Source organism: Phacochoerus africanus, chromosome 9 (assembly GCF_016906955.1).
Source record: "Phacochoerus africanus isolate WHEZ1 chromosome 9, ROS_Pafr_v1, whole genome shotgun sequence".
NCBI lineage: Eukaryota > Metazoa > Chordata > Mammalia > Artiodactyla > Suidae > Phacochoerus > Phacochoerus africanus.
In genome coordinates, this window is record NC_062552.1 from 12,122,688 (window position 1) to 12,145,170 (window position 22,483).

Below are 22,483 nucleotides of genomic sequence, written 5' to 3' on the forward strand. Positions count from 1 at the left end.
TGGCAAACCACAGGGGAAATAGTTTTCTTTTTAGGCTTTGGGGTGGTTCTCTTTCCTATCCGCTTTCACCTCAAGGCTTTTGAAGAACAGTGGCTGCTTGGAGGCGTTTAATCAGTGTAAATTCAAGCCCGACTGAAAGGCGTCCCAGCCTGGGAGCCCCGGGCGATCGCTGGCTCGGAGCAGCGTCGCCCAGCGGGCAGAGATAGAGGCTGCGTCCCAGGTCCTTCCTCCTCCCGCAGCACCCGGCGCCCGCGAGCTGCCACCTCCCGGGGAGGCTGAGGGGAACTCAGCCGACGCTGGAAGGGCGGGCGGCAGGGGAGCGGGCGTCGCTATTGGCTGGTGGGGCGGCGGTGGAGGGGCGGGGCCACCGTGATTGGCGGGGGCTCCCAGCCGAGGGGGGCGGGGCCGCTATATCTGAGGAGTCCCTGTCGCGGCGCAGGCAGTCGGGCTGCTGGAGTGCGGCGCCACCGCGGGAGTCAGCGAGCCGGCTGACGGGCGCGCTGGCGAGGGGGTGGCGGCGAGGGCGCGGCGGCTGCGGTGTGCAGGGCAGGGGTCTGCAAGGCTGCAGCCTCCTGAGGGCCAGCCTCGCCGAGACGGGAACTGGGTCTGATCCCCGCGCACACCAAAGACGAGGCGGCTGTGGCGGCAGCGGCGGCCCCAGCCATGCTGTGCTATGTGACGAGGCCGGACGCGGTGCTGATGGAGGTGGAGGTGGAGGCGAAAGCCAACGGCGAGGACTGCCTCAACCAGGTGAGGACCAGGGGCCAGGCGGGGGCCCCAGCCGGCTCCAGAGGCCCAGGGGCCTCGTGGTCGCTGCAGGAGCCCGGACGCGGGGCTTCTCGGGGGCCGGCATCGCGGCGGCGCCGGCGGCGGAGGGAGTGCGCCCCAGGCGCCCGGCCCGCGCCCCCTCCTCCTCGAGGCCGTGGGGCGCGCGGCCCCCTTCCCGGCGCGCGGGGGACGCCTGGAGGAGTGGGGGTGGGGGTCTCGGGGGACGCGCGGCGGGCCTACCACCCTGCCCCCCAGCCCGGCACTCTCGTGGAAGAAGGGGGCCCAGCACACCTGCCGCAGGTGTGTGCGTGATGCCTCCTGTCGGGTCCCCGCGGGGCCTGGCAGCGCCACCTGCGCCCCGGGTTGCGGTGGCTGGAAGCAGTCGCAGGTCCCGTGGGTTGCTTGGCAGATAAGCCAGGCCCTCGCCTCTTGCTACCTGTCTAATGGACCGTTCATCTACCTGCATCTCCCCAATTGCGGGGGACGAGAGGACCACAGGTTTGGCTTTTCTACCTCACGGCTGTCTTTCAGCACGCGTTTCCTTAAGAGTAAAGAAGAACGGTTCCACATAGTGTACATAGTAGTATGGCAGATGGCAAATTCAGTTCAAGAGAAACGCTTTGCCCTCAAACCCCCTCGACCTGAGATGTTTGGAAAACCTACAAGCTTAGCTGACACTTGTGGCGTGTTAGCTCAATGTGTTTGTTTTGTTGGAGTCCAGATGGTTAAAATTGCCCAAATAATAAGCTGCCAAATCAGCTGTGCGGATTGTGCTGGTGGAGGGAATTCCGGTGATTGGAATGAGGAGGAGAATACCCCGTGGATTCCCCTCCTCAGCTTTTCTGGAAGGCTGCATTTTGAGAACTCCTTTTGTGCCTCTATGTTACATCTAGTAGTGGTTTAACATCCCTGGAGCCTTAGAACCTTGTTCTAGCTAACAACAGGAATTGTAACACCGTTGTTGAACTTTGTTTTTTTTTGTGTTTTTTTTTTGTTGTTTTTTTTTAAAAAAAAGTAGGCAGGAATGTTAAAGCCTTTGGGTTTGCTTTAATCCCGTGGTCCACTTGCTCATCCATGCTGCATTTGTTTTTGTTTTAGGTGTGCAGGCGATTGGGAATTATAGAAGTTGATTATTTTGGACTGCAATTTACGGGTAGCAAAGGTGAAAGTTTATGGCTAAATCTAAGAAATCGGATCTCCCAGCAGATGGATGGGCTAGCCCCTTACCGGCTTAAACTGAGAGTCAAGTTCTTCGTGGAGCCTCATCTCATTTTACAGGAACAGACTAGGTAAAGTGACCCTAAAATAAACCAATGTCAAATAGATCTTTGGTTCTGTTTAGGAAGGGGCCATTGCACCTCCCAGAGATGTTCACAGGCAAATTTGTTTTGTTACAGAGTGAGTTGGTTCCTAACTCAGAAGTTTTCCAGTTCTTTTGTTGAGATGAAAAGAGAGGTGCATAGTTCGCCTGGGGTATGATTTCCAACTCTTCTGGTGTTTTTCTTGTCTTTATAAACAGTGGGTGAGCAGGGCTGACTTTTTACACTTGATCAGTGCCACAACACACAAAAAAATCAAAAAAAGAAAGAAAGGGACTAACTGACTTCCTGATAGCAGCATCTACTGTCCGATAGTAACCTCTGCCTCAGCAGTGTTACTATAGGTCATTGCAGACTGCTCTAACAGAAAGCAGGAAACAGTTCCTCTTGGGTTACTTAAACTTGGTCAACTTCTTCAGCCTAGTGTCAGGTTACAGTCTGTAGGAAGGAGCTCTGTCCGAGTAAATGCAGAATTTTAAAAGTTTTTCAGTTTCTTGAAAACTTAGTAGGAAAACTTCTTTTAAGGCCAGTAGTAATCAAACTCCACTCCACGGATGTGTTATGCATGATTGTTGAATTTGGATTGTTAAATTTATCTCTTTATTTCTAGGAAGCCACCAATAGTGATAGATAATTGGAGCATGTGGTTTCTTTTTTCACACAAAAAATGGTTTCTCCTCTAGACTGTCTATAATACTTTTCTCAAAGAGAGCCAAACTAGGAAACCAGTATTTAGTATTTATTGCTAAAATACAGGAAACCTAAATCTTACAGTGGCATGTTAAAAAAAAAAAGAAAATGACTACTTTTAAGCACAGCAAACTTTGGATCCAAGTTCTGATGTTTTTTCATAATCCTTTGGCTTGGAAATTTGCCAGCACATGAAAAATGTGAGTGTGACAACTTTGAGTAACGATGAGTGAGCTATACATATCCTTTAAGAGTTTTTAGCATGTCAATTTTTTGGTTGTTTACCAAAGGACGGAAAGAAACATTTTGAAATACTGTTCACCTGAATTTGAAATCTGTTTTGCCTTGTTACGAAACTTTAAAGGGTGAAGGAAATGTTCAATTTGGTATCTGAGAGAAGCTAGTATATTGAATGCTTAGTGCTTCTGAAAATGTCTTGCAAGATATTCAAGTGATTCCATGTTTAAGGATGTTTTAGCTGTTTATACAAATCAGAATAGGTTAGGCTTTTTTTTTTTTTTTTTTTTTTGACTAATTTGCAAATGCTTCCACTTTGCACTTCAGTGTGATAACTTGCAGTTGAGTAAGAGGAAAGAAACACAACAGTCTTGGAATTTTCATTGTGTAGCTTTATCATGATTTGGCAGTTATTTCAAGGGCTCCAGATGCAAATCTATTTTGATGACATAAATTTAATCTGCAGAAGCTTGGAGGACCAAAGACATCATTTAAACAATGGCCTCAGTCATAATAACCTAATGTGTATATTTGTGTTATAAATGCTTACAAACTTTTAAAATTTATTACTAGATGGTGTTTACCTGTGCTTTTTTTGTAATAAGAGTTAATAACCACTGTCAAAAATGCATTTTTTTCATGCAAGAAATAGAGCCATTTTATGAATTTGAATTGGGATCACATTTCCTACTTTGTTGACTCTGACTCTTGAGATTCATGCCTAATAGCACTCAAAGAATGCACATACCTAGTTAGACTGGATAATTTTCATTGATTTTCATTCCTTTAGAAATTGTATTGAAAATGTGTGAGCTAAACTTTTGACTTTTAAAATATTAGTGCATTTTACTTTTTTTCGTGGTGTTGTCTGAAATACAGAATTTAAATACCACCCAAAGTTTGTATAGCATTCTACTTTAGTAACTAGGTAGCGATTTATAATTAGCATTGTACCTTTTCATTGAGATCAGAAGTTGTGTTGGGTCCAGTTTAGTTACAGTTAGCATTGTTTTTACGTGCATGATACCATAGAATAGAAATACTTATTTTTCGTAATGTTAGCAAGATGAAGCTGGTAGATAAACATTTTGATGTTTAATTATTTGTTATAAAATATTTATAGTGCCATGAAAATAAAATAGACCTGTTTATGCAGTGAGTAAACTGAGCTTTGCCAATCCAATTAGGAGAGGTGATCTTTTACCATCTCTGAAGTCATGAGGGTACATTTAGTATACTGAAAGTGTCTGGACAGTTTATTAAATGATGCTGAAATATCCTGGCCAAGTGGTCCTCTGTGTACAATTAAAGCAGCCTGATCGTAGTAGAGCTAGCCTAACTGGGGGCCAGTTAATACATTAGTTTGCATCAGATTAGGGAGGCTGCTGTGAGAATGACAGTTAGAAGGCCTGTTTGTAACAGGAGTGTTCCAGGGGTGAGGCAGAAGCCCTGCATTCTAGATCCAGTTCAGCTACTAACCAGCATTTACAGACTTCCAAGACTGAGACTAGCTGAAAACCCTGAAAGAGGTTCTTTAAAATCCCTTCTAGTGGTAGATTTTTTCGTCTTTGCTTCTGCTTCCTCTCATGTTATTCTCCTAATGCATTCTAAATACATTTCTCTGAAGATAGAAGAAAAACATATCCAGTGTGTGCTAAGATGAGTAGATTGAGTTACTCTGGCTTCTGATACGGCCAAATTTTAGGTTTGATTCTGGACCCAGATTATTATGTTTGCTCTTGAATGGGGATTCTGGAAAGTCACCTGAGAGCTTTGTTAGACTCAGCTAGCACATTGCAGAGATGGAGACAGCAGGTATTTTCAGCAGGTGTTTGCCATGTTACGGATTAGAGCTAAAAGTGAAAGTAATATATCCTGGAAATAGATCTGAAATCATAAATGGTCTTTGAAATTTTTGCCTTTCTAAGGCTCTTCACAGGTTTCTAAGGTTATTCACAGAAATTCAGATGAGATTTTGTCAACATCTTCAAAACTAGAGATTAGAGAATTATATGCTTCATCTTTAGGCATGGTAATTATACCATCCACAGTCAATAAAGTCTGTTTCTCCTGACTTTGCCACATTTTAGCAGAGCTCTGTGGGTTTTGCTAGGGGCACCCTGCTTCGTTAACACCCACCACCTGAATCCTCTATCCCAGAAAACAATCCCAAGCCAAGGGCTCCACGAGTCCTGAACTCCATATTCTCAAAATGCTATAACCCTAAACATTGAATCTCATTATTTTAAAGTTGCAGAGTTCCCGTCATGGCTCAGCGGTTAACAAACCCACTAGTATCCCTGAGACTCGGGTTCGATCCCGGCCTTGCTCAGTGAGTTAAGGATGCAGCTTTGCCGTGAGCTGTGGTGTAGGTCGCAGACATGGCTCGGATCCTGAGTTGCTGTGGCTGTGGTCTAGGCCGGCGGCTACAGCTCTGATTAGACCCCTATCCTGGGAACCTCCATATGCCGAGGGTGCGGCCCTAAAAAGACAAAAAACAAGCAAACAAACAAAAAGAAGATGATAGGTACTGGAGACTGGATGCTCAACAAAGACAAAAGACCCCCCCCCCCAAAAAAAAAATTTTTAAAGTTTCGAGCAGTGATGAGTTTGACTTCAGACCCCAGCTCACTCATCAGTCCTCAGGAAAGCCTTCTCTAGACCTGCTCAGGAGGCTAAACTCCCAGGACGTCGTGTAGCTTCCCTTTATAGCATTGAATGAGCATGTAACATGCCGTTTACTTATGTGACAACGTGGTTATTGTGAGTCACTCTAATAATCTAAATTCCGTTAGATATTGTCAGTCACTCTAATAATCTAAATTCCGTTAGATCAGCCTTGTATCCCCAGAGTCTAGCAAGTGCCTGGTGTGTAAATATTTATTGAATTAATGAATGAAGAACTTGGATATACATTAAAATGGTGTTAACCAATATGAATAACAGAAATTTTCTTTTTTTCTTTCTTTCTTTTTTTTTTTGGCCATGCCCACAATATACAGAAGTTCCCAGGCTAGGGATCAAGCCTAAGCCACAGCAGTGACAATGCTGGATCCTTAACTGCTAGGCCACCAGGGAACTCCATTATGAATTTTCTTATATAGATACTGAAATGTTTGTTCATTTGCTTCTATAACCTGAAAAGTCTGGGACTATCTAAAAGAAATCTCCTCATTAAATGTTTTGTAGTGATTTTTCTCTGTTAAGAATTTGCTTGGTGCTTGGCCTTCTTTTGTTTGCTTGCTTCCTTCCTTCATCCCCTCCACCCCACTCCAAGCCATTTGTTCCTTGTGGCTGTTAGCTCTTATCTGGAATGAACTACCACTAGCCCGGACCTTTTACGAAGTTCAGATAGTTTTCAAGCTATAGGTTTACTATCTAATTTCAACCAATTTGTAAGTCCTAAGTACTTATTAAACTTGTTTTTTTGCTATCTCTCAAATCACTTAAACATTGCAAACTGAGGGAAACCCACAAAGCAAATACCACATGCAAACTATAGACAGATGGGAAGTGATAATCTCCAAACCGTCCAGAGCTGAACCACATTGATACTAGCCAGTGCCTTTAATCATGTTCAGTCTTATAAAACATTGTCATTGATGGTAAACGTTGATTACATAGTTTGCCATAGTGTGATTCAGGATGGGTAAATTCCACAGGGTGCTATTGCAGGAGTATTTATGTTTTTCATCTCAACTTCATGCCTAAAAGTATGACACTTTTTTTTTTTTTTTTTGGTATGCCCAAACATAACATAGACCCCAGGAAGGTAAAAAAAGATAAAAACAGACTTGTACATTATTTCCAAAGAAAGTATTAATTACATTTCTGAATTCTAATTTATCTATTTTCCCTTTTGCTCAGAATATGGGATGTTTGTGTCGTTATATATTTACTTTAGCCACAGATCTCCCACCTGGATACCCTCAATCTCTCTCTCTCTCTTTTTTTAATTTATTTTTTTCCCACTATACAGCAAGGGGATCAAGTTATCCTTACATGTATACATTTTTTTCCCCCACCCTTTGTTCTGTTGCAGTATTAGTATCTAGACATAGTTCTCAATGCTACTCAGGAGGATCTCCTTGTAAATCTATTCTAAATTGTGTCTGATAAGCCCAACCTCCCGATCCCTCCCACTCCTTCCCTCCCCCATCAGGCAGCCACAAGTCTATTTTCCAAGTCCATGATTTTCTTTTCTGTGGAGATGTTCATTTGTGCTGGATATTAGATTCCAGTTATAAGTGATATCATATGGTAGTTGTCTTTCTGAGTCATTTCACTCAGTATGAGATTCTATAGTTCTATCCATGTTGCTGCAAATGGCATTATGTCATTCTTTTTTATGGCTGAGTAGTATTCCATTGTGTATATATACCACATCTTCCTAATCCAGTCATCTGTTGATGGACATTTGGGTTGTTTTCATGTCCTGGCTATTGTGAATAGTGCTGCAATGAACATGCAGGTGCATTTCTGATACTTATACAGGTGTGTGAAATACCAGAGAACATTTGAGAAATTAATGCTTATGTAACCAAAATGAACTTTTCATTTTGAATGTCATGAATGCAATTTGAATATTTAGCTGGCACTTAGGGTCAGACTCGGGGTGACCAGTGGGGTCAGGCTCCACTGACCCCACTGGTGTATTTATTTTGAGGTGTATTTATTTTGAGTCATGACTCACAGCAGCCGGATCCCAGGTCTCTCCTGGGCCTGATAGTCCCTCTAATCTAGATGGTAGAGGAAGAGATGTAGTTAATACTTTTTAACTGCTTTTTAACCACACGATTGCCTGGACTGTTGTTTGCTTAGGAACAGCTATCTATCTTGAATGAGTAATCATATTTTTTCAAAGTGCAGATTTTATGCTTCCCAGTATTTTTCTGGTGTGAGTTGTAATCACCTTTGAAGTTAGGAATTTCCCTTACCTGTACCCTCCGTATTTGTTGGTTTGTTTGTTTCGTTTTGTTGGTTTTGCCTGTGACATGTGGAAGTTTTAGGGCCCGGGACTAAACCCACGCCACAGTAGTGACCCCTGCGACAGTGCTGGATCCTTAACCCTCTGAGCCACAAGAGAACTCTCCCTCCTTATCTTTTAATGGCTTTGGAGCCTGAGAAGGAAGCACATTTAACCAATAATTCCCATTTTGTATTTTGGGCTTTGAGAAGGATTTCCTTAAGCCTGGATGGAGACCTGACTTGGTAATTATTGGCCTGTATTTCTCAGTTTCTTCCAGGAGGGGTGGCGGATTTGATGGTTTGCTTTAGGAATGGCGCTTCTTTTGAATTCTGAACTTGAACTCTAAGGGATTTTTACTAGTATTATTTTCTCAACCTCTTACTGTGAAAATTTTCAAACGAAGGATAAGTTGAAGATTTTTACAGTGAACAATACCTAGATTCTACTATTAACAGTTTCATATACTTGCTTTTTTGCATATTTATCCATTTTTTGAAACTTCTACCTGTCCATCAATCTATTATTTGATGTTTTTTAAAATAAGTCGTAAGTACACATCCCCCAAACACTTCAGTGAGCATATTGTTAACTAGAACTCAGTATTTGCCTACAGTTCTTTTTTCTTTTGATATAAAATTTACATGTGGGGGAGTTCATGTCATGGCACAGTGGAAACGAATGTGACTAGGAACCATGAAGTTGCGGGTTTGATCCCTGACCTCGCTCAGTGGGTTGAGGATCCAGTGTTGCCATGAGCTGTGGTATCGGTCGCAGACACGGCTCAGGTCTGGTGTTGCTGTGATGTAGGTTGGCAGCTACAGCCCTGATTTGACCCCTAGCCTGGGAACCTGGATATGCTGTGGGTGTGGCCCTAAAAGACAAAAAAAAAAAACAATAAAATAAAATTTATGTATGATGAATGCACAAATCCTAATTATGCCGTTTAATGAGTTTTGACAAATGCATGTACCTGTTTAAACAAAATCCTTACCAAGAATTAGAATATAGAGTTCTCTTGTGGCACCTGTTTTCCAGCTCTCATGAATAAAGCTGCTCTGAATATTCAAGCACAAGTCTTTTCTTTCGTAGACATGTGTTTTCTTTTCTCTTGAGTAAATACAAGAATGGACTTGCTGGGTCATAGAGGAGGTAATTATTTAGTTTTATAAGTAACCGCCAGACCTTTTCCTAAAGCAGTTGTACCGTTCTGTACTCTTGTCAGCAGTGTGTAGGGGACCAGTTCTTCCACAGCCCTGCCAGCCTTCTGGTGGGTTTGTAGTGGTAGCACATTGTGGCTTTAATTTCTGTGTTTTTAGTAATAATGTTTAATACTTTTTTACATGCTTATTGGCCTTCTGTAAATCCTTTGTGAGGTATCCAAGTTACTTACTCGTTTTACTGAGTAGTTGCCTTTGCTTTTGAGCTGCACTTCTTTATATATATACACGAGTCCTTTGTCAGGTAGACTTTTGTTTTTAATAAACAATATGTGCTTCAGAAATAATTTTTTCCTGTGGTTTCCCTGTTTTTTGATGTCTTTTGATGAGTAGAAGTTTTTAATGTTGAAGTCTCACTTACCACTTTTTTCTTTCACAGTTTTTGCTGAATGCATCCTGAGAAACCTTTGCTTCCAAGTCATGAAGATGCTTTCCTGTGTTTTGTTGCAAAAGTGTTACCGTTTTAGCTTTTGTGTTTAGGCCTATCATCCGTCTTTTAGCTTTTGTGTTTAGGCCTATGATCCGTCTTGAACTGATTTTTGTTTCACTGGGATTTAAGATACAAAACAAACCAATAGCAATTCTGTTTTGATTTGGTAGTTTTAAAATACAATGTGGTGGTTAGAGCTTGGTGTGAAATGAACTGAGGTGGTTTAATGACTCATAGGACTGAGGCGGGCATACTGGTGGTCTCAGTTGGTGGGGGCGGTGTCTTACTCTGTGAAGGACAAACCAGCCATTACAGGGGATGGCCAGGTTCAGGCACGCCTCTGGGGGAGAAATTCACTTCAGATGTTGGGACTGGAGAGTTTTTAAAGATAGCTCCTTAGCCATTTCAGAGATGTTTTAGGTGAGCGACTTAATTTTGCGTTTAACAGTGAATGTGGATCGAGTTGTTTTGTGTTTGTGTCATGAGAAGCTCTTCAGCATGATGTAACTGGGAAGATACCTGGAGGGCAGCGGTTGAGAGGAACTGTCCGTGATGAGCAGATGGACAACGCCTGATTGACTTGCAGAAAGTTCTGCTTTGATTATGAGATGATTTCTCTATGAAACAAGCCAAGATTTAGAGGAGAGTGTTCTGATTATAGTTCTCAAAAGGTGAATGACCCAACTTTGTTCCTTGATGCTATGGAAAAGAATCAATTTTCAAAATAGAGGAATTTTGAAGTAGACACTTCAAAACAAAAGCATATTAAGGATATACGACTCTAGCCCCCGAGCCCTGTCCGTATATTGAAAGTGACCATTTTTCTTAGTAACTGGGTAAAACTTGAAGAATCATAAATTTCAAGGGACAACCAGAAGAATGTTTAAGAAATGGGCTTATGTCTACAGGACGTATTGGTAGACATTTGCTTAAGATTAAAAAAAATTTTTTCCCAAAGGCTTGCTTTCTGTCCAGTTATTCTAACATGTAACTTAAATTGAACTAGATGTGCCAACCACTTTTGATCTTTAGTTTTTTTTTTTTTTTTAAATAGCTATTTATTGCAGGCCTTACTTGACCACATCTGTTTATTTTGACATTGTTGGTAACCTTTCACCCACTTCACAAAAAGGGAGGGGGGAACTTCCTGAGCCAGACAGTTAGAATCCAGATGGTTTGAGAGAAAATAAGAGGAGAAAATACTGGACTCAAAACCACCCCTGACTATTGAGCCATCACCCAATTCCTTGTTGGAAATGTTGCTCTGAGCCCTACTATCCCTCCTCTTAGAAGGAGCACTTTCAATCGAGTCTGCTGATGGCCAGGCACTGTTGGTGACCTTCGCTGTCACTGCACCATTGTGCTCTTCTCCTGGAGAGCATACACTTGTCACCCAAGAGCCAGTTTGTGGCCAGAGCTATTTTGATAGGCTATCTTCCTTCACACCAAAAGGCTCTAAGTTCATCAAAAAAGCAACTATCACATATGTTCACCCTGGAACCCCCACACAGGGCTTGGCACAGAGGCAGTGCCTGACAAATTCGTTGACTTAAAATGAGAAGGTTGCTTTATAGCCATGAAATGGCAAAATGCAGGAAGGGTCCTTCCAGAAAGTTTCTGTAAACGATAAAGGGGAGAATTTTTCTCCTTACAGGGTATCAATTGCAGAGCAGTCCAGAATGTGGAGTGTTGAAAAGGCTATTGTCCCCCACCCCCTTTTTAAAATTCTGACTCACACACTGAGCAGGGAACAGCATTACTCTCAGGCTGCTGACCACCTGTTAATATTTTGTTGCTGCTTCTTTGCCTTTGATTTTGGCAGCTGTGTGTTGAGAAGTAGGCGTGGATAGTGTGGAAAAAGAAATTGGATCGATTTGAACCTCTTCTTTTCAGGCTACCCTCGTCTCTAACTCGATAGTTGGAAATCAGTTAAAAGATCCTTTCACCTAAGCAGTGATTAAATGGAAAAGACTTAGTTTGGGTGATAGCCTTAAAATCTTTCAACACATACTTCTTTACACATGTATTTAGATTTTTGTTCTCTACTAACACACCCCCTGATGAATCCAGAGACCGAGGTATGTTAACCAAGGTGAAATTTACCAGTCATCTCAAAAGCCTTCTGAGGCTGAAGCAGTAACACCAAGACTTGATGAGACTACTAGACCTCAGTCCTCAGATAGCTATTTTAAAACAAGTTATTTTCATAGTTATTTCTTTGCCCCAGTAGGGACCCCCTTCTCAGTTTAGCAGCATGTCAGAAATACTTTAAAGACTAACAGATGTTTGGGTTAATGAAAACCGTGCTTATCTTCTTTCAGTGCTGTTACGCATTCTTACTGTGATTTCTTCACAGGGGGCTTCGAATAAAGAAAAAAACTGCAGTGTTTGGCAGAGTCTGATAATTTTCAACATTTCTTTATCATTATAGAAGGCATAAAACGTTGGATTTAAACATGTCTTCAAGGAAGATTAATGGCTCTTGTCAGCCTGAAGCTTTAAGACTCTCAACAGAGCCTCTTCTTATATTTCCTTTTCTTGCATTGCCCACATTATCCTTTCTACCTGGATGACAGACACAGACGAGCATAGTAATAAAAGTGTGTTGAGGACTGGCATACAGGTATCCAGCTGAAGAGGGGAGCTGCATTTAGGAGCCCTGTTCAGAGCTCTTGATCATAATTCATATGTTAATGGGAGGACTATTATGGCATTTCAGCATGTTCGAGAGGCTGTGTCAAGTCATCAAAGGAAGATTATGCTGATACATTGGCCAGAGACAAATTTCATAGCCTAGGCCAATCTACCTGTGGCAGTTGAGATACTCTGTTCAGAATCTTAGGCAATACAGATTGGCAGGCAACAACATTTAAAGTTGTCCGGGAGTTTCTAAGCCTCACGTACCTTTTGGTAAATGTGGAATGTAGTGTTGTATACAGTTAGGACAGGCTCACATGGAAGGAAACCAGAATGGGGGTATAAACTAATGGCAGGCAGTATGCAGTTTTATGTGCATTTATAGAGCTCGCTCCCCGATGTTAGAGGCACTAACAAAGTCAGCTTACGTGCAGCTAAATGTGCTGGAAGTTAGAACGTGTCAGATATAATAGAAGAATAAATAGTTTGCATGTGATAGAGACAAAAGGGTATCTAAATTGAGGGGGCAGAAAGAGTGGCCTTCAGGACAGAGAAAATAGCAAGAACAGAGACGTGGGGGTGCGAACATGTTCGGTGTTTCCAGGAAGAGGAATTGTCCCTTTCCTGGGGTACATAGTGGCTGGAAGGAATGACAGGAGATGTGGCTGGAAATCTGGGACCGGATGTGGAGAAGCCAAGGTTCATGTTGACACTGTGCTTTCCAGGCAAATAGTAGGGATTCTTTGAATGGCTCTGAGCAGAGAAATGACAGGTTTGTATCCGAAGCAAGCAGCCAGGAAGATGGATTAGCACAGAGTCCAGAAGAGAGATCAGCTTAAAGGATATTGTAAATTCTGACAGTTGAGAGCTGCAAGTAGGACAAAGGATGTAAAAAAATGGGAAAAATGGAACTGGATTTAAAGAGTTTTCAGAGACAGAAAGAAGGTTAGAAGTAAGATGAAGAGTCAGAAGTGAGTCCGTGCATGGTAAAAATGACGAGTCAGTCTCTGGTTTCCACTGGGAGAAAACGTAGGTTTGAGAAGGAAGACAGTTTGGTTTTGAACGAGGTGAAATTTGGGTACTGAAGAAGATCCAGTGGAGAAATCTGTAAGCACTTGGACATTTGAATATGATCCTTAGGAGAAAGTGAGCCTTAAAACTAGTGAGTTGAGGAGTTCCTGTCATGGCTCAGTGGTTAACGAATCCGACCAGGAACCATGGGGTTGCAGGTTCAATCCCTGACCTCATTCAGTGGGTTAATGATCCTGCTTTGCTGTGGCTGAGGTGTAGGCCGGCAGCTACAGCTCTGATTCGACCCCTAGCCTGTGAACCTCCATATGCCGCAGGTGTGGCCCTAAAAAAGACAACAAACAAAACAAAACAAAAAAAGCAACCTGGAGAGTTGAGGGTCATTTGAATAAAGGATCTTAAGAGATCAATTCCACATCAAGATAAAGTTTTTCTGATTAAGATAATTTCTTTGAAAAAGTATAATGAAGCAAACATCATGTATATAATTATTTTACATTTTGTAACTTGAATGTTAACTGAACTTGTCTTAGATTTGTGTTGTTTGGGTTAAATTTTTTATTCCAGAGAAACTTAATCCTTATACTTATTTTCTGCCTTAATACTCAGGATTTATTAAAAAACTCTTTAATGGTAAGCATTTTCAAGGTAGCTTTCTTCCTGGTTCTGCTTTCCTTACTCGAAAGGGATTAGGAAATGGCTAAGCAGGTTAAGTCTGACACCAGGTGAGTCCCCCAGCATAACCCCATTCTTGTGTTGCTTTGCAGGCATATCTTTTTCTTGCACATCAAGGAGGCCCTCCTGGCAGGCCACCTCCAGTGTTCCCCAGAGCAGGCAGTGGAACTCAGTGCTCTCTTGGCCCAGACCAAGTTTGGGGACTACAACCAGAACACGGCCAAGTACAGCTATGAGGAACTGTGTGCCAAGGAGCTCTCCAGTGCCACCTTGAACAGGTGAGGCTGCAGTTCAGGCTCGCGTTTATCATATATCTAGAAAACTTATAAGAATTTCCAGGAAAAAATAAAACTATGGTAGATAAAGACAGTTTGTGAGGTTGAGACTAGACCATTGCCCAGTATAACGAGCTGTTTTCAAAGTGTTCTTAGCCTTTTTTGGGGGGGGACTTAAAAACACAAATAAAGGCCTTTATATGAAATGCTATATAAAAGGAATTCTAAAAACCTCTGACCTTTGAAGAATCTCTTAAAAAGTCTATCACGTAGGGAGTTCCCATCCTGGCTCAGTGCTAACGAACCCAACTAGTATCCATGAGGATGTGGGTTCGATCCCTGGCCTCACTCAGTGGGTTAAGGATCTGGCATTGCTGTGAGCTGCAGTGTAAGTTATAGACATGGCTCAGATTCTGAGTTGCTATGGCTGTGGTGTAGGCCAGCAGCTGCAGCTCCGATTCCATTTGACCCTGTAGCCTGGGAACTTCCATATGCCAGAGGTGTGGCCCTAACAAGCAAAAAAAAGTCTTATCATGTGTGTTGGTATTTTCTTTATTGAAGCAAGGTTTAAACCAAGAGACCTAACATAGGTGTCTTGCTTCTATTCCTGGGTAACAATTTACCCCCAAAACTTAATACCTCAAAACAACAAACATCATCTCACAGTTCTTTGTGTCAGAGATCTGGCCACAGGCTGGGTTCTCTGGTTCCAGGTCTCTCAGGAGGCTGCAGTCAGTACCAGTGGGGTTCAGTCTCATCTGAAGGCTTAACTGAGAGAGGGATCTGCTTCCATTTCAGCTCAGGTAGCTTGTTAGTTGGCCTGTGCTCTCACCACAGGGGCCTCTCCAGGGTTCGGGTTGGCTTCTCCTAGGACAAGGAATCCAAGTCAGAGCAAATACCCAAGACAGAGTCAAAGACTCTATAACTTAATCTCATCCCATCTCTTCTGCCCTGTTCTGCTCTTTAGAAGCAAGTCATTAATCCACCCTGCATTCAAGTGAAGGAAATTACACGAAGGTATGGACACAGGAGGTGGAGATCTTTAAGGACTATATTAGGGACTCTCCACTCCAATAGATACAGTGAATCCTGCATGTTTCAGTTGCAAATGATCTGATCAATCCCATAAAATGCTATAGAGTAATGAAACTTAGAAAGTAAATGTAAACAAATGCATGAGACCTTCCTACCTATAAATTTCTTATGTATATGTTTACAGATTTTCCATAATTCTTTCAAGTCACCCCCAGTAGTTTTTTTCTCCTAAATATTCAGTAGTTGAAATCTTGAACAGTGTCTTAGAAGTACTTTACAATAAGCTTGCTAAATAATGGAACATCAAAAGTATATAGCTGTAAGTTTTTGTGATTCATAAATGACAGGGTGAGTATAATTCACTAAGTGAAAATGATGCAGATTTCTCTCTCCAGACTATGTCAGTTAATCTGTCTGTACACCTCTCTGCCCTCTTGGTGTCTTGTAGCATCGTGGCAAAGCATAAAGAGTTGGAGGGGACCAGCCAGGCTTCGGCTGAATACCAAGTTTTGCAGATTGTATCGGCGATGGAAAACTATGGCATAGAGTGGCATTCCGTGAGGGACAGCGAAGGGCAGAAACTCCTCATTGGGGTTGGACCTGAAGGAATCTCAATTTGTAAAGACGACTTTAGCCCCATTAACAGGTAACCCAAGACTGAAAAATTTTTTTTTTTTTTTGGGTCTTTTTGTCTTTTCTAGGGCTGCTCCCATGGCATATGGAGGTTCCCAGGCTAGGGGTCTAATCAGAGCTGTAGCTGCCAGCCTACACCACAGCCACAGCAACTCAGGATCGAAGCCGCGTCTGCAACCTACACCACAGCTCACGGCAACGCCAGATCCTTAACCCACTGAGCGAGGCTAGGGATCGAACCCACAACCTCATGGTTCCTAGTTGGATTCGTTAACCACTGAGCCATGACAGGAACTCCAAGACTGAAATTTTTGTTTCGACCTAAGTGTGTGTAGACTGTCGTAACTCTGATCATGAAAACGGGAAATGGAGAGGGATTTGCTAGACAGCCGTCCTTTAGGAATAACATGTTTCATTTTTGGTAGGTTCATTAATTTTATTGAGGCCTTGATAACCATTCAATTTTTTTTTTTTTTAAATATAAGTTCAAGTGTAGGAATGTGGCAAAGTTACTATTTTTCAAATAAGTCATTCATGGCTATAAGTAGCTCATTTCACCTACATCCCCCCTCCAAAACTCGCTCCAGCAGCCTCTCCACTTCCCCCCAGCTGCTTCTCAGCAAGCCTCGATGACTGGGAGCAGCGCTTCTATGATTGTCTCCGGCCCCGCATCAGATGGAATGGCGATCTGAAGCAGTGAGGGCCCTGCAGAGGGGCGCATGAGGCGCGGTCCCCCGGCCCCACCCCTGGCTCGCTCACTTTCCTCTTCCCGCCTTTCAGGATCGCTTACCCTGTGGTGCAGATGGCGACTCAGTCGGGAAAGAATGTGTACCTGACCGTCACCAAGGAGTCTGGGAACAGCATCGTGCTCTTGTTTAAGATGATCAGCACCAGGGCAGCCAGCGGGCTGTACCGAGCCATCACCGAGACGCACGCTTTTTACAGGCACGTACCCCTGTTCACCCCGTAGCCCCAGTGAATGCCCATAGCACTCGGGTTTCCAGGTGAGGGCAAGGCGCCTTCAGGTCCTGGTATCGTTGTGTCCGTGAACCTTGTACAGAATTTAAGAAGTCAGCTCTTTTTGGACCCTTCGTTTCTGCCCTAGCAGTTGGGTCTTTCTCATAATCACCCTGCTTTTCAGGACATGTGTACGCGTGTGCGCGTGTGCGCGCACGTGTGTGTGTGTGTGTTTGTACTTGCCTGCACAGACATGCTTCACTGCTTAACTCTTAGCTCATTCCTCACAGCTCCCCCTCCCCAAAGGAACTTGAGTGTATGGGCCTGTTGAGCTTCAGCTTTGCCCTCTCCCCACAGGATATCCCCAAGTCACCTTTCCTTCCTGGGAGAGCTTGCTGGGCCAGCAGACGCTCGCCCCCTAAGTGGATTGGAAGGGTCTCTCTGTAACTGTATTGATACCCTCATTTCTGAGGGTGCTTTAAAGTAGAGTTGTGATTTGACTCAAATGTTAGCACAATTAAAAGCTAAGATATTTAATTGGCAGGCAACCCAAGCCCTTTATTTATGTTAAAAGAGACACAGTGTGGAGCAGGATGGAAAATGTGTAGAAAAATTTTAACACAAATCCAGGACTTCAAAGAAAAATGTCCTTTTTCTTGCCATAAGCTGCTTTGCACTGTAGCTCCTATCCCTGGAGGTGGAGGTGCTCTCTGGCTTTACAGCTCCCTGATCAGAGGTCCTTGTATTGGGGACTCTGGAGGAGCATAGAGGTGGGATTATTCCGATACTTAAGACGTAAAACTGGAAGAATTTACTTGAAAGCACCCAAACAGGCATATTAAATGCTGACACAAATGTTCTCGTTCTCAGCAGCATTTAAGGCCTGGATCACGGGGCTGCCCAGGCCTGTCAGTACTGAGGTGGGTGTTCCATCTCTGTCCGCAGGTGCGACACAGTGACCAGTGCCGTCATGATGCAGTACAGCCGAGACCTGAAGGGCCACCTGGCTTCTCTGTTTCTGAACGAAAACATTAACCTGGGCAAGAAGTATGTCTTCGATATTAAAAGAACCTCAAAGGAGGTATATGACCACGCCAGGAGGGCTCTGTACAACGCAGGCGTGATGGACCTCTTACCAAGAAGCGACCACAGCCCCCCAAGTTCTCCCCTAAAGTCCTCTGAGAGCAGCATGAACTGCAGCAGCTGCGAGGGCCTCAGCTGCCAGCAGACCCGGGCCCTCCAGGAGGAGCTGCGCAAGCTGAAGGAGGCCATGCTCTGCATGCTGTGCTGTGAGGGCGAGATCAACTCGGCCTTCTGCCCCTGCGGCCACACTGTGTGCTGCGAGGGCTGCGCCACTCAGCTCCAGGTGAGGGGCTCCCCCGGCTCCAGGGGAGGGCTCAGCTGGCCACCACAGACCAGGTGCTGGCTTGAGGGACACCAATGGAGAATGTCCATCTCCACCTGGAGAGAGTCTTTGTATTTAGTGACTTAGGAGATGTTGCTCTCTGGAAACAGTTCGGATTAGCACACTCTTTTCAATAATGTGATTGCAAAATCACAAGCTTTTTGCAAGGCCTGGAAACGAGGCTCCAGTTCACAAGGTAACACATCTAGTTAGTGGCTGAGCCAGACACTGGAATCCAGGCCTCTTAGGGCTGGTCAACTCCTCTTGCGTTTCATGATGCCTCCACATCCTGACAACTTAGGAGGATGGTCTTTGTTACATACTTGTATTATTTGAGAAAGAACAGTAGGGTTTGGTGTGATAGTTAACTCTCAGTTATCCATGAGTGGGTTGTTGACTGATTACTTGTGATTCGTTTCTTTTTTTTTTTTTTTTTTTTTTTACTGCCTGTGCTCCCTTGGGGCCTTGTGGATTGGCTCTCATTTAGCAAGTCAAACTAGTTGTAATATTACTACAACCAAAAAAACAAAAGTACCTCTTATATAGTATCTTTCCCTTTCTTGCACCTTGCATTTTCTCTTAAAATGGTATTTTCAATTGGTTTTCATTTCCTAGAACTGTTGGCTAAATTTCATTGTGGCTTTATGTAAAATTAGTCCTAAGTAACATCTAGTCCTTCAGAAGCTGCTAATTCAGAACTCTTGAGGCCTACACACATGCCAGGAGGATGCCTGTGTCCTTCCTAAGAGCAGGCGATGATACTCAGATGAGTCATCTCCCGGGAGTGGTTGGTCATCAATTTGCCTTTCTGCCCATATCATCTGACCCTCATGCCTAAGGTTCCCCTTGTGGCTGAGGAAAGGACATGCTTGCTGAGAAGCCAGCCAGAGATGTGGAGCTGTGACCCATGACTAGAGCAGCCATGCTCACTGGCCATGAGGCATCCACCTGGGAATACCACCCTGAGCCAGCTGAGCCAAGGACACTCAGCCTCTGGAAGGGTCTTCCATATTCCTGCCTAAGGCTCTGGAATCAGCCCACTTAGGGACCACAGCCTTATTGCACAGCAAGATTCCTTTAGTAATCCCTTTACTCATGTGCGTTGTTTAGAGTAACTTAATCTCCTTTAGTTTATGGTTTTTCGTAGTCTTCTTTTTTTTTTTTATCTCTTATTAAATGCAAACTTTCCCAAACTGATTAGAATGCAAAGATCTCTCCCAGTAGAAAGCTAGAAGTAGTTGTGACCACGGCGCACTTAGAAACCAAGATTGTGCAGGTACCTGGGTGAACCCTGAGGACACAGATCCTCGAAGGTGCCCTGACTCGTACTGTCATCCTCTCTCTTCCAGTCATGTCCCGTTTGCAGGTCGCAAGTGGACCACGTCCAGCATGTCTACCTGCCGACCCACACCAGTCTCCTGAACCTGACTGTGATCTGACCTGCTGTGCACTTACCAGACGTGCCGTGTCTCCATGAACTGCACTGTTAGAAACTATAAAAATGATAGACTGTGGAGAGAATAAATACTCCACCACACATCTGCCATGCAACGTTTAGGGACAAAACAAAAGGAAGAATAATAAAAATACGATTACTCCTCACCGCCAACATGTCCCACACGTAGAATCAGCACCTCCAGGGTAACAACGAGGAAGAGCTCTGGGCCCCAAACACATTCCTTGAACTTTGCTTCTTTTTTATGATCTAGCGAAGGAATCAGGATCAAGTGAAGGAATGGACGTCGGTTCCGTGGCAACATGGCCAAAGAGTGGGGACCTTTTAGAAAATAATGTTGTAAGTCTCCCTAACATATCCCGAGGTAAGTTACCTACCTGCAAGCCAATTTTGTAAGAGTTCCCTTTAAGGATTTACTTGGGTTTTTTAGTACGGGTCATGGAGCGCCAGACATTTTTAATAGGAACATTTTTCTTCAAAGATATAGTCATTGTTTTCATGTCATGTCTGTTTTTCTAACTTGTTCAAGAATAATTGGGAGGCCAACAGTTAAAACTTTATTCGGGGACTTTTTAAAGGTAGACAACAAGTTGTCGGATTTAAACCAGTCTGGCTAGTAGAAAACAGATCACCACGTGGCTGGTTTCCTATCTCTTCTCCCTCTCCTCTTCCCCAAGCCTTTCACTTATAAAATGCTGCCAGGTTGGTTAGATGAGTTCTGTGGAGTAGTCAGCACTCCTTGGGCCTCTTGAGTTGGTAGAATATTTTAAGGCTGGGAAGGGGGGGTGTGTGTTCCTTGGGAAGAGAGAGCATTGCTTACTGCGACGAAGCTTTGTGGTGTACAAATGAGGGTGGTTCGTGAGTTCTCCCATGCACCCTGCTCCAGCCTCACCCAGTGGGGTTGCTTTTGCTTGAGCCATCAAGCCTTTTACAGCCTTATCATAAATATCTTAGGTATTGTATGCTTTTTTTTTTTTTGTACTATATGCTTAAGTGTTAACTTTTCATTGTCCCTCTATACGTGTTAGAGGGGTTTCGGGGTCTTTTTGTTTCTCTCTTCCTAATCTTGTTCTCCACTCCCACTTGGGCATTTTGGATGCTGGTCAGCTTGTGGGTTTTCTAGGATGTCGGGAAACCTTGATGAGCTTATTGGGTGCAATACTAGCTAAGTTAAAGCTAGAAATCTACACTGTCACTTTACTGAGATTTCTGAGTATACTCTTCATATTGCCTTAATGTAGCAGTAATGTGTTTATGCATTTGTTTCTTTGCACAGACATTTTGTCAAATATTAAAACTCTACTTTTTTATGGCACATATTAGCATATAAGCCTTTATTCCAAGAGGTATTTATTTTTTCACTTGTAAAAAAAAAAATGTTTCCACATAAAGAACTCTGTTATATCCTAAAGGACTTCTGTCTTTTATATTCAGGATAATAAAGACTTTAAAGCAAACACGGTGTCTGTATCGTCATAGTTATTGTCATTTAAACCAGTTTTTATTCATTTAAAAGAAAAGAGTGTTGCTAACATCCTGGTGGGTATCTGATGTGGTCCTTCGTGGAAATTTTGAAAAAGTTTAGTGTATTGCCTCTCATCAAGGAGACTGTTTACCCCGTTATTCACTCATCTGTGTCTTTTGGTTTATAGGATTGAAATGTAGATGAAAATGGGGTAATATACACAAGCAGACAAAAAATAAAATTTGGGAAAAGGACTGGAAGGTATTGGAGAAGGAAGAGAATGACAAAGCTAGAAGGTAAAAATGTAAACCCAGATGATGCTGCTAGTGCACTGCCCGTTCAGGACAGGTGAGTGCCAGGCTCGGTCCCAGCAGACAGTCTCAGGCCACAGACTCCAGGGCTGCATTCTGTAGGATGACTAGCCTGCTGCTGCTAGGACCTCACTGCTCTAAGTGTGCTCATGTGTGCACAGTCGCGTTGCTCAGGAAGTAACTTTGTGGAGTAGAGGACAGTGCACATAATATATATGTAACTCAGAACTATCTGTAGCAGCTGAATAATTGCAGCTGCCCCAGAAGTGTAGTTCCATACACATGCAATTATTTCAGGTAAATAATTCTTTAAAAATTGAGAGACAAGATTTGTCTTCCACTCTTCCTCTGTGTCAGTCTCCCATCACTTTCTAGGAATTAACTCATTTGTTTATGCAGTACATTTATGGAACACCTGCTAAGTTTTTATTGAGCATTGGAAATTTAATAATGATGAAGACGTAAATGGTACAGGATGCCCATGTCATGTATTTAGCCTGTAATTTACAGTTTTTCTTTCTATATAGAAAGTATATAATATTCAGAATCATAGAATATTAACACTGGAGGGGATCTTTTTTTTTGTTTGTTTTGTTTTTTTTGTTTTTTTGTCTTTTCTAGGGCAGCACCTGTGGCATATGGAGGTTCCCAGGCTAGGGGTCTAATCGGAGCTGTAGCCACCGGCCTACCACAGCCACAGCAACGCGGGATCCGAGCCATGTCTGCGACCTACACCACAGCTCACGGCAACACCGAAGCCTTAACCCACTGAGCAAGGCCAGGGATCGAACCCGCAACCTCATGGTTCCTAGTCGGATTCGTTAACCACTACGCCACAACGGGAACTCCACTGGAGGGGATCTTAAGTGAGGTAGTCTCAAAATGCTGGCCAGAATAGTGGGTGGATGGATAGATGGATGGATGACAGCCAACAAATGGATAAGATAGTGTTCACCTCACTAGACTCTGCACTCC

At 43.4% G+C, this 22,483-nt stretch overlaps 1 protein-coding gene across 1 annotated transcript; it reads left to right on the forward strand.

The window, feature by feature from the left end:
• Positions 1-441: 441 nt before the first annotated feature.
• MYLIP (myosin regulatory light chain interacting protein) lies at positions 442-21,189 on the forward strand. Its single transcript, XM_047795112.1, has 7 exons — positions 442-750; positions 1,867-2,057; positions 14,064-14,249; positions 15,730-15,927; positions 16,695-16,859; positions 17,817-18,237; positions 19,626-21,189. Exons 1-7 carry the CDS (start codon positions 664-666, stop codon positions 19,713-19,715), a joined length of 1,338 nt encoding a protein of 445 aa, XP_047651068.1. The 5' UTR covers positions 442-663; the 3' UTR covers positions 19,716-21,189.
• Positions 21,190-22,483: the final 1,294 nt, after the last annotated feature.

Bases quoted from the DNA above. Each gene is read 5' to 3' on its own strand.
- MYLIP (XM_047795112.1), top strand. From the start codon at position 664: ATGCTGTGCTATGTGACGAGGCCGGACGCGGTGCTGATGGAGGTGGAG. The intron at 2,058-14,063 runs GTAAAGTGACCC...GTTGCTTTGCAG, and splicing joins ATTTTACAGGAACAGACTAG to GCATATCTTTTTCTTGCACA. The intron at 15,928-16,694 runs GTAACCCAAGAC...CCCGCCTTTCAG, and splicing joins GACTTTAGCCCCATTAACAG to GATCGCTTACCCTGTGGTGC.